At 36.2% G+C, this 11799-nt stretch overlaps 1 protein-coding gene across 1 annotated transcript; it reads right to left on the bottom strand.

Annotated features, from left to right (window-relative positions):
- Nucleotides 1–1921: 1921 nt before the first annotated feature.
- On the bottom strand, nt 1922–2752 carry IFNB1 (interferon, beta 1, fibroblast). The gene has a single exon (XM_011988768.1). The coding sequence runs from the start codon at nt 2681–2683 to the stop codon at nt 2120–2122; it is 564 nt and encodes a 187-aa protein (XP_011844158.1). The 5' UTR covers nt 2684–2752; the 3' UTR covers nt 1922–2119.
- Nucleotides 2753–11799: the final 9047 nt, after the last annotated feature.

The raw sequence follows: 11799 nt of genomic DNA, 5'->3' as shown, positions 1-11799 counted from the left end.
GCCTTCATTTTTATTGGAATTAATTTTAATTGTTATTTATCTTCTACTGGTTATGGACATATTTTTGGCATTCTGGATGGGCTGACATGCTAAGCTGTGATACAGTATTTCTAATTCTGCAGAATTGGCCTCTCTCCTGTCATTCTTGTCCCCTCATAGAGGTACAGCAGGTCTTTTCAAGAACTTGCCAGTTTCTGGGCCAGTTTAGCAGTTTAGCCCAGAGAAAGCAGCAGACAATAGGGGCCCCTTGCTGAGAGAGATTTCTTTAGCTTCCTCTTTGCTGCTCTAGACACTGCCTGGACTCTGCATTGCTACTTGCTCATCTTGTCCTTGACTCCTAGAAAAAGGGGAGTTCGGCTACAGAAGGGCTTTTGGCAGAGCCGGTGTGGACAGCTGGGGGAAGAGTGAAGCTTGAAGGGGGCTTGACTGGTTTGAGTCAATGGCAGCAGGCCCCGCAGGATGACATTTCTTATTTGCATAGCCGTGTGCTACCCGCTTTGAACCGGAAGGGGGAGACTTGAGTTCATTGTCTATACAATAGTAGCTTGTCTGGAACTCTTAATGAACAGATTACTTCTCCTGAAAGCTGCTTCTTTTAAAAGGAACTCAGATTTCTATACTGCTTTAGGAAAAAATGCCCAGATACAAATAAAGGCTTTTATGATTCTTCTCTTTGAACTTCTTTTTTAAATCTCCACTCACTAGAGAGTGAATGAAATCACTATGTGGCCATAGGCAGTTACTAAATTTCTTTGAGATTTAGTTTCCTCTCCTGTAAAATGGCAATAACGTACTTGTGCCTACCTGAGGGGTGCTTGTGGAGAAGATTAAGTCCAATTACCTACATAGGAGCTCAGCACAGTGCCTATTTCATTAGAATCTCTCAGTAAACAGCAACTGTTAATGGCAGTAATAGCCATTATAACCCAAGTTCCTGAGTTTCGGTACAAAGACAAAAACCTAACCAGTCGGCCCATGCTGACCAGGTGCCCAAAGAGCTCCTAGAAAACCTTGATGTTTTCCCGATGTAAGCCCTAGGAAAAATTAATGCCCTCTCTATCCCACCTAAACTTCCCTTTCTCCTATGTTCCCTGGCTTTTTGCTTGGTTTGAAGCCAGACTTATACTGCTGCACCTTTCATTTGGCTTTAGGGACTATGTGGCGTCCGCAATGCAGAGTGACAGAAACTGGACAGGACATACCTGGAATTCTGTATGAACAAGGCAGTGGGGACCGGAAGCAGACTTACTTTTTTGAAAAAATGGGGAGAAAACTAATCACATGGCTAGGGTATAAAAAGGGTTGTTCTTCCTCTGATGCCTGTGCCATGCCAGCAGACAGAGACCCACGCTCCCCTAAGATACCCACACATCTTGGCTGTCCCATGAAGAGCAGAATAAAGAGATTGCTGCTTAATAGTGTCATGGAAGTAAGTGGGACTTCTCACACTTAAGCTTGCAGGGATGGTGGGGAGCATATAATTATTTTTAAATCTTTCCAGGAGCAAAGTATCCCCCAGATAACATGGGGAGGTTAGGGAGAACACAAAAGCTGACATATTCCTCTGGCTATTCCTGATGGCCAGCTCAATTCTAACTTTATGAGCAGAGAATCTGGAGCACACAGTAGGAGCAATGGGAAACCCAGGTTTAGTTCCAGACCCTCCTGCTTGCCTCTTCTCTCTTAGTCCCATAGCAGTTCATACATATTTATTCCCCCATAAGGATCAGGTCCCCTTATTGTCTCTTACCTTGTATATTCCACATGGCTTTCTTGAATTTTACATTCCTTAAAGGCAGGGGCCAGAAACTATACTACTTTGCAGGTATATTTTAAAAAGAACAACTAATAGGTACTCAGCAATTTTATAATATGGATGGTTATATAAATCAAAACGAAATTAAAACTGCCATGTTGAATTATGCATCAAAAATAATTTATTTTCCAAAATAAAGTTTAAATAAAAAATAAAAATAACTCATAATTTAATAAAAATTTTAAAGTCTTCTAGTGTTCTTTCATATGCAGTACATTAGCCATCAGTCACTTAAACAGCATCTGCCGGTTGAAGAATGCTTGAAGTAATTGTCCAGTCCCAGAGGCACAGGCTAGGAGATCTTCAGTTTCGGAGGTAACCTGTAAGTTTGTTAATGAAGAAAAAGTTTCTGAGGATTTCCACTCTGACTATGGTCCAGGCACAGTGACTGTACTCCTTGGCCTTCAGGTAATGCAGAATCCTTCCATAGTATCTTTTCAGGTGCAGACTGCTCATGAATTTTCCCCTGGTGAAATCTTCTTTCTCCAGTTTTTCTTCTAGGATTGTCTTCAGATGGTCTATCTGATGATAGACATTAGCAAGGAGGTTCTCCACAGTAGTCTCATTCCAGCCAGTGCTAGATAAATCTTGTCTGAAAATAGCAAAGATGTTCTGGAGCATCTCATAGATGGTCAATGCAGCGTCCTCCTTCTGGAAGTGCTGTGGCTGCTTAATTTCCTCAGGGATGTCAAAGTTCATCCTGTCCTTGAGGCAATATTCAAGCCTTCCATTCAATTGCCACAGGAGCTTCTGACACTGAAAACTGCTGCTTCTTTGTAGGAATCCAAGCAAGTTGTAGCTCATGGAAAGAGCCGTAGTGGAGAAGCACAACAGGAGAGCAATTTGGAGGAGACACTTGTTGGTCATGATGAGAATAGGAATAGTGTCGCCTACTACCTGTTGTGCCAGAGCGAAGGCTTCAAAAGTTTGCAGTTAGAATGTCCTTTCTCCATGGGTATGGCCTATTTATATGACCTGGTCCTCTCTCTATTCAGAGGAATTTCCCACTTTCAGTTCTCCCTTTCAGTTTTCCTATGTCATTTGCATATGTAGTAGTTTCTAAAACTCTTTATTTAAACTCCTATCTTATGTTATATATATTAGAAAAAAAGATATACAAACTGTAAGATTTTCTAGTGTTTTTTAAAGTTTCAGTGAATGACTAAAGCAAATTGTGAAAAAAGACTTGGGAGAAAGCAAAGGAAAGCAAATGGCCTGAGAATTCAAGAACCTCAAAACAGCCAAAAGATAAAGTTAGTCCTCCCTATCCATGGGTTCTGTACCCGTGGATTCTACCAACTGTAGATGGAAAATATTTTTTAAAAATACAATAAAAATAATAATACAACAACAAAAATAATGTAAATTTTAAAGATACAGTATTACAGCTATTTATATAGCATTTATATTGTATCAGGTATTATAAGTAATCTAGGGATGATTTAAAATATACAGAAATACGTGTGCAGATTATATTCAAATACCACATCATTTTATAAGGAAATTGAGCATCCTCTGATTCTGTTGAGGCAGCAGGATGGTGATCCTAGAACCAATCTTCTTTGGATACTGAGAGACTGAGAGATACCTAGATTTACTGAAAAGCCAATCAGGGAATAGTAGCTGAAACTAGAAGGAGTTTTACCGAATATGATAATAGGTTACTGTGAGAGGGTCTTGGAAACTTCTGAAAGGCACTGGAATAGTCTAGGGTGTAAGAAATTTTCAAATCAACCAGTCACAGCCCTTTTTGGATAGGATCCTACACAGATGAGAAACTGCCACAAGTGGAATCACATTTCAGCAGGATGTAAACAACAGAGACAAGGATAGAGAAGCCCCAACCAGGGTGGGATGGAGAACTCAGAAGGCAGGCTACTATGTTTTTGACCATTTCACAGAAGCTGACAGAAGAGGGAGCTCTGTGAAGTTAGAAAAACCACCCTGAACCACTTCCTGGTTCAGGAAAAATAAGCTCTTACAAGACCAAACAACAGAAAAGTACTGAGATGGAATCTCATATAAATTTATTACTAGAAAAAAGAGAAGGCTTTGGGAAGATGGCTGATTAGAAGCATTTGTGGTCTGTGACACTCTACTCTTGAAGCCTTTGGCCAGGATGGTCTGACTGCCCTGATCCTGTCGTGCTGTGAGAAAGCCCAAACTAGCTGACAAGGAGAGACCATGAAAATTGGCAGTGTATTTCAGAATTTAAAATTTCAAGCAATGAAATTGTTCCTTTAACTTGCAATACCATTACTAGTTATTTACCTATGGCTATCCCTGCAGAAGTATGCATGTGTATGTGTGTGTGTATTCTAGATACATACAAAACATATATAAATGTTTATTATATTACTATCATAGTAAAGAAGACAAATGTCCATCAGTAGGGAGCTTGTCAAGTAATACTATCATGTGGACAAGATGGAATATTATTCAGCCATCAAAAAGGATAATCAGCTGATACAGACCCATATCATAGATACATTTAGTGAAAAGAGCAATACATATCAGAAAGGATATGATATTTTCATTTGTTTTGTAAGTTACTAGAAAGGTATACATACGATGCTGTTATATGCATATGTTTTTTTTCCTTTGGGTAGAATTACTATCTATTAATAGTAGTTACCCTGGAGAATAATGCTGATGGGGTGAGGAAGCAGCAAGGAAGGAAAATCTTCACCTTTTCACTTCATGCCTTTAGAACTATCTGTATGTGAGTTTTTTCCTTGTAATAAGAAGAGGTCTGGGAAACAGGGTTATTAGGCTACTAGGGAATTAGGTTGTTACATTTGTAATTTAGTGCACTTTGAGAAAATTTAATAAATGTTACTAAATGTTAACCTTTATTTTGTTTTATTTGCATTTAAAATGTTCTATTATGAGCATATATTATTTTTGTCCTTAGGAAATTTGAAAGATACCAGTTAATATTGAAAAATAGAATATAAAATTGTACATACAATATGACTATACAAAAATATGTACAGAAAATTAATAAAAGGAAGTAAACCACCATTTTAATAGTAGCTTGATTTGGCTTGTGAAACTAAAGAGTGATTTTTTTCCTCCTTATGTTCTTTGTATTTTCCAATTTTCTACCAGTAAACAAGTATTGTTTCATAATAGACTAATTTACATTATAAAATAAACGAGTCCCAACCTTTCTGGTTATTCTGCCTCTCTATGGGTTTCATTCTCTCTGGCCTTCTGGCCTTTGCAGGCCAGCTCTTAGCAAGACCTTGGCCATCTCATGCATTTTAAAAACAATGAGTTTTCGAATATCAAAAAAAATCTCGGCTCTTCCACTCAAAAATGTCTGTTATGTCAGTGATTGAGTAATTCCTTGGGGTTTTGAAAAGCATTCTCAGATTAGTCTGGAATCATCCATCGCTCATAGCAGAAAAGCCAATGCAAGGAGCTTCAGAGGTTAGTCAACCTAGAAATGGCCATCCCTCCAGGAAAGAGGAGACAGTCCAAAGAGTCAGGTCACTGGGGCCTGCTCCTACAGAGTGACTTGCAGGCTTGTATAGAGTTGACCTTTCTAGGTGCAACCGAAGGCCTCATCACTGCCCACATCAAATGGCCTCTGATCCTCCATCCTGAAATGGTCCTTAGAGAGTTCATAATCTAATACAATAAAAACAGCAGTAGTGGCAGTAGTACTAGTTATCATTTATTGAGCACTTACTATTTGCCATTCTTTGAATAATCCTCATAGTAAACATTTGAGATAGGTTATTATCATCCCCATCTTACACAAGAGGGAAATGAGGCTTAGAGAGGCTGCGTAATGTGCCCAAGATACACACTGCTAATAACATGGGTAGATTGCATTTAAAACTGTGGTCTTTCCTGTAGAATATCAAGCAGACTATGGCTGACATCTTCAGATAGGTTCATGGTGTCAACCATGGTAGTGATGATGGCTCTCAAAGAAAAAAGAAACTACATCTAGTGGAGAAGATGAGGAGGTATTCATTGACCTAAATGCAGGCAGTGTGCCTAAAGAATTGGTGTGATCACTACAGGTAGAGATGGCTGTGGTGAGGTGACGTGGTTAAGGGCATTCAATTGGTACTGTCCAATAAAGTCACATATGCAATTTACAAAGCTCTAGTAGACATATTGAAAGAGTAAAAGAAACAAGTGAAGTTAATTTTAATAATGTGTTTTATTTAGCACAATATATCCAAAATATTATAATTTCAACATGTAGCCAATATAAAATTATTCATGAGATAATTAAATTTTGTGTACATTCTTCAAAACATGATGCATATTTTTACACTCACGGTGGAGTTCAATTTGGGCTAGTGCCATATAAAATGCTCACCAGACACATGTGGTTAATGGCTACCATGATAGACAATAGATACCATGATATCCACAGCTCTAGATAGACAGAGACCGGCACAAGCACAGCCAGGAGAATGAACAAGTTTGCAGAAGCAAAGACAAGGAGCTTCAATTGTGGACAGGCTTCATTTTAGGAATCAAGGAGACTAAGGGTGGAAAAATGAGGTTGAGCTGTACTGTGCAGTCTTGAATGCCAGAGTGTAGCATTTGGACTTCATTCAAGAGGTCTTTGTCAAAGAACAGACGAGTTTTTTCCCTGGGCAGAACGATAGGCCGAAATTAACGTTAGAGGTGATCGGAACCAGGAGATATGAGGAGAAGTCCTGCCCAGAGGCTCTCATGGCTGTGGAGGGTGAAACAAAGGCCATAGCTGTGGAAATGCAGCAAAAGGAATGGAAACAGAAAAATAAAAAGGGAATTTTTTTTTCTGGTTTCTTCTCTTTGTTCTCTAGCTACTTCCTGCTATTGTGTTCATGAGGCGCTTCCTAATATTCCACTTCCAGTTGCCTTTGTGGAGTTTCTCCTCTACCCCTTCTCCTGAGGATTAGTAATAATCTTGGCAGAAGCTCACCTACGAATGGGTTAAAGTTTCTTCCTTTTAAAGACATCATTTTAAGTTTTAGCTTCATTTCTCTTCTTTTATTGGAGTTGTATCAGAATAACCAGGAAAATTTATTTAACCTTCTGTCTACCAGGGAAACCTATTTCTTAGACCAGCCCAGTGTGTATCTGCATTGTAAGGGTTAATGCCTCAACCCTTTCCTGTCATCTTTCCCCCGCCCCTGCTTTTTTTTTTTTGAGACAGAGTCTCGCTCTGTTGCCCAGGCTGGAGTGCAGTGGTGTGATCTCTGCTCCCTGCAAGCTCAGCCTCCTGGGTTCACGCCATTCTCCTGTCTCAGCCTCCCGAGTAGTTGGGACTACAGGCGCCTGCCACCATGCCCAGCTAATTTTTTTGTATTTTTAGTAGAGACAGAGTTTCACCATGTTAGCCAGGATGGTCTCGATCTCCTGACCTCGTGATCCGCCCGCCTTGGCCTCCCAAAGTGCTGGGATGATAGCCGTAAACCACCGCGCCTGGCCGTCTTTCCCTTTGTTATTTGTCCCTTCTGTGGACATTATTTTTGTACATATCCTCTCCTCCCCTGGTTAACTTTCCATTGTATGAAAAAACTACTTCCAGTCCCTGTACCAGTTCCTTGTGGTTAATGAGGTTTGGAGAGACAGAGTGACATTTAGAAAGTAAAACTTGAATGACATTTCTAGTCATTTGAAATCATTTTAATTTGGAAATGCTTTTCTATAAATTTCAGAGATAGGAACCAATTTGTCCTTCTCTTTTGAATATAATTATCTATACAGGACTATTATGTATCTAGAAATGAACATTTCAGTTGTCTTCTCTTCCTTCTCATATCTTCAGTTATTTCTCAAGGAAGAGGGTCCCTATCAAAGAATGATAAATTATACAAGATGAAGAGTTATTGAGAAGTACATAAACAGTGGCAGAACAGAAGTGAACCCAAAAATAATCTTTCAGAAATATCTTGGGAGGCCAACAAATTCTTTCATAAGAGATTAATACATAAACAGGAGAATTCCCACTTCCTCTTTTAAGAAAAAGCTTATAAAACAATAATATACATAGAAAATTATGCATAAATCTTAAGTATATAGCTCAATGAATTATTATAAAATAAAAACGTCTGCACTCTTTTGTAACCACAAACTAAACATTATCAACACAACAGAAATCTCCCTCTTATTCCCTCGTCTTAGTCTCTTCGGGTTGCTCTAACAAAACACCATAGACTGAATGTCTTATAAACAACAAGCATTTATTTTTACAGTTCTAGAGACTGGAAAAACCAAGATTAAGGCCCTAGCAGATTCAGTGTCTGATGAGGGCTTGCTCTTTGCTTTGTATACAGCACCTTCTCATTGCATTCTCATATGGTAGAAGGGAGAAACAAGGTCCCTCAGGCTCAGACTTCTTTTATAAGGGCACCAATCCCATTTGTTAGGGCTCTTCTCTCATTACCTAATTACCTAATAAAGGACCCACTTCTTAAAATGATTGCATTGGGGATTAGGTTTTAACATGTGAAATTTGGGGGACACAAACCTTCAGACTATAGCACCTCGCAATCATTATTCTCTCTCCTCTCGCTTGTCACTACTTTCTTCTCCCAATGTCACTACCATGCAGTCTTTTAACATTCTATATTCTGCCTGTTTCTGAGCTTTGTATAAATGGTTTCTTACCCTCAATAGAATATCTGTTAAATTCATCTATCCTGTGTTTATAGTTTATTAATTTACATTAATGTGTCTTACTCTAATTAGAAGTATACCACAATGTTTTATCCCTTCTACTACTAATAATTTTAAAAAATATTTGCCACGATGATTAATGCTGCTATGAAATTCCTTGTCTGTATTTTTTACTGCACATTAGTACATACTTCTCTTGGGTATATGCCTAGAATGAAGTAACTGGATCATAGAATATATATATGTTCAGATTTAGCAGATAATATTGTAATGACTTCCCAAATGTTTGTACCAATTTACATTCTTACTATCAATGTTTGAGAAGTTTCAGTTGTATCAGACTCTTGCCAACTTTGATATTATCAATCTTTTTAATTTCAGCCATTCTATTGTTGTACAATAATACTTCATTATAGTTTAATTTGCATCTCTCTGATTATTAATAAGTTTCAACATCTTTTCATATGTTTATTGACCATTTGGATATTTTCTTTGTGAAGAGCTTGTTTCAATCTCTTGTTGACTTGTCAGATTTTAAAAATTATATGCAGATGATATAATGGTTTACATACAAAATACAAAAGAATTTATAGATAAACGATTAGAATTCAGCAAGGTTGCCAAGCACAAGATCAATATTAACAATCAATCATCTCTCTTTAGCAACAAAAAAGTGAAAAATTACATTTTAAAAATGACACCATAGACAATGTATAAAAATAATCTACTTGGAAATAAATCTAGGCAAAGAAGTGCAAAACTGTTACTCAGAAAACTTACAAATTGTAAATGAGAGATTAGTGAAGATCTAAATGAATGAAGATCTAAATAAACTTACAAATTGTGAGAGAAATTAATGAATATCTAAGTTAATGCAGAAACAGAGAGACATACCATATTCATGAACTAAAAGACCTAATATTGTGAAGGTATACTTTCTTTCCACATAAATTTATAGTCAATATGTTCACCCCCCAAAAAAGCTGTTTGTTAACTTGCCAACCTCATTCTAAAATTTATATAGAAGTCCAAAGACAATAACAAAAATATTCTTGTAGAACAAAATGGGATAGAATGTTCCACTAAATATCAAGATTTAGAACAAAGCATGAGATGTGTGGTGATAGACAGTGAGACTGATAAAATAGAGTAGAGCTCAGAAAAAGACCCATTGATATATGTAAATGACTTAGGAAAAAAATATGGCATTTTACAGTGGGAAAATGATGATCTTTTTCTTTTTTAGAAAAACAGGGAAATAACTGTATATTTATATGTAAAAAATAAAAGTGAACCCATATGTCATACCATATGCACACACAAAAAAAATCCAGTGAATTATAAGTCTAAATGGAGAAGGCAAAACTTTAAACCTTTTAGAAAATAATATAGAAGCATGCCATCATGACTTCAGTGTAGAGAAAAATGTCTTATGACTCGAAGTCCTAACCACAAAGAAAAGATTGTTAATTAGATGGCATGAATATTAAGACTTATTTTTAAAATTAAAAAACCATTAAGAAAATTCAGGCCATAGAATGACGGAAAATATTTGTAGCACTTCAGAAAAGAGAATTATAATATGCAGATTATAAAAAGAAGTCTTACAAATCAGTAGAAAATAAAACTAGACAAAAATTTGAACAGACAAAAGAGAAACTGTAAATAATCATTACACATGAGAAACTCAATCTCAGAAATCAGAGAACTATCATTGTATATACACTAAATTAGAAAAATATTAAAAGGCTGAGTAGCATCAATGGCAATATTGATAGTATATAACCTTGATATGATGTGATAAGAACAGTACTTTACCCCATGGACTTCCTCCCCAAACCCTTACCCCTGTATAAGTCATGACAAATACACTTTAAAAACCATTACCCTATATCTAACCAGTACTCCTCAAAACTATCAAGGTCATCAAAAATAAGAAAAGTCTGAGGAAGTGTCAAAACTAAGAGGAACCCAAGGAGACATGAGAATTAAATGTAATGTGGCATTCTGAATGAGATCCCAGAATAGAAAAAGAACAGTAGCTAAAAAACTAATGAAATGTAAATGAAGTTTGAACTTTAGTTTTTTTTTAAGAAAAGAGTAGCATTAACATGGCAAAGCCATTTTCATATTTTTCTTGACCATTAAGTACAAGTCTATAATTAAAAATTTTTTTAATGTAGTCTGGAATATTGCCAGAAACAAAAGTACAGCAGATATCTGTGCTGTTGCCTAGCTATCCATGGCTGATTGGTCTAAAATGAGATACATTAACTCTCCTCCATGTTTTTTGTTTTCTTTTTAAATGAAAGACTTTACTTTTTAAGAGCAGTTTCAGGTTCATAGCAAAATTGAGAGGAAGATACAGTCAAGTTGAGGAAGTTTTCCTCTATTCCTAGTTTACTGAGAGATTGCATCATGAATGGGTATTAAATTTTTGTCAAATGCTTTTTCTGTATCTATCAATATGACCATGTGATTTTCTTCTTTAACCTGTTGATGGGACAAATTACATTAATTGATTTTCAAATGTTGAACCACCCTTGCATATCTGGAATAAATTCTACTTGGTTGTGGTGTATATTTTTTTTATGCATTCTTGGATTCTTTTTGTTAATATTTTGTTGAAAATATTTGTCTCTTTGTTCATGAAAGATATTGGTCTGTTGTTTTCTTTTCTTGTAATGTCATTTTCTAGTTCTGGTGTTAAGGTAATGCTGGCCTAGTTGAATGATTTAGGAAGTATTCCCTCTGCTTCTGTCTTCTGAAGGAGATTGTAGAAAGCTGGTATAATTTTTTTCTTTAAATATTTGATAGAATTCACTAGTGAACCCATCTGGGCATTGTGTTTCCTGTTTTGGGAGGTTATTAATTATTGATTCAATTTATTTAACAGACATAGGCTATTCAGATTGTTTATTTCTTCTTTTTACATTTTTCAGATTATGTCTTTCAAGGAATTGGTTCATTCTATTTAGTTATCAAATTTGTAGGCATAGAATAGTTCATAGTATTTTTTTAATTCACTTTCAATGCCTATAAAATTTGCAGTGATGTTCCCACTTTTATTTTTGATATTAGTAATCTGTGTCCTCTTTTTTCCTTAATTATCCTAGGTAGATGCTTATCAATTTTATTTATCTTTTCAAGAACCAGCTTTTTTATGTTGATTTTCTCTATTGATTTACTGTCTTCAATTTTATTGATTTCTGCTCTAATTTTTATTTATTTATTTATTTTTTTACTTACCTTGGATTTACTTTGCTCTTATTTTTCTACTTTCCTAAAGCAGAAGCTTAGGTGATTAATTTTTACAACTTTCTTTTTTTCTAATATAGCACTCAGTG

Source organism: Mandrillus leucophaeus, unplaced genomic scaffold (assembly GCF_000951045.1).
Source record: "Mandrillus leucophaeus isolate KB7577 unplaced genomic scaffold, Mleu.le_1.0 Scaffold1090, whole genome shotgun sequence".
Classification (NCBI taxonomy): Eukaryota; Metazoa; Chordata; class Mammalia; order Primates; family Cercopithecidae; genus Mandrillus; species Mandrillus leucophaeus.
Note: the sequence above shows the minus strand (reverse complement) of the source record. Positions and strands in the feature narration are given on the sequence as shown.

Bases quoted from the DNA above. Each gene is read 5' to 3' on its own strand.
- IFNB1 (XM_011988768.1), bottom strand. From the start codon at position 2,683: ATGACCAACAAGTGTCTCCTCCAAATTGCTCTCCTGTTGTGCTTCTCC.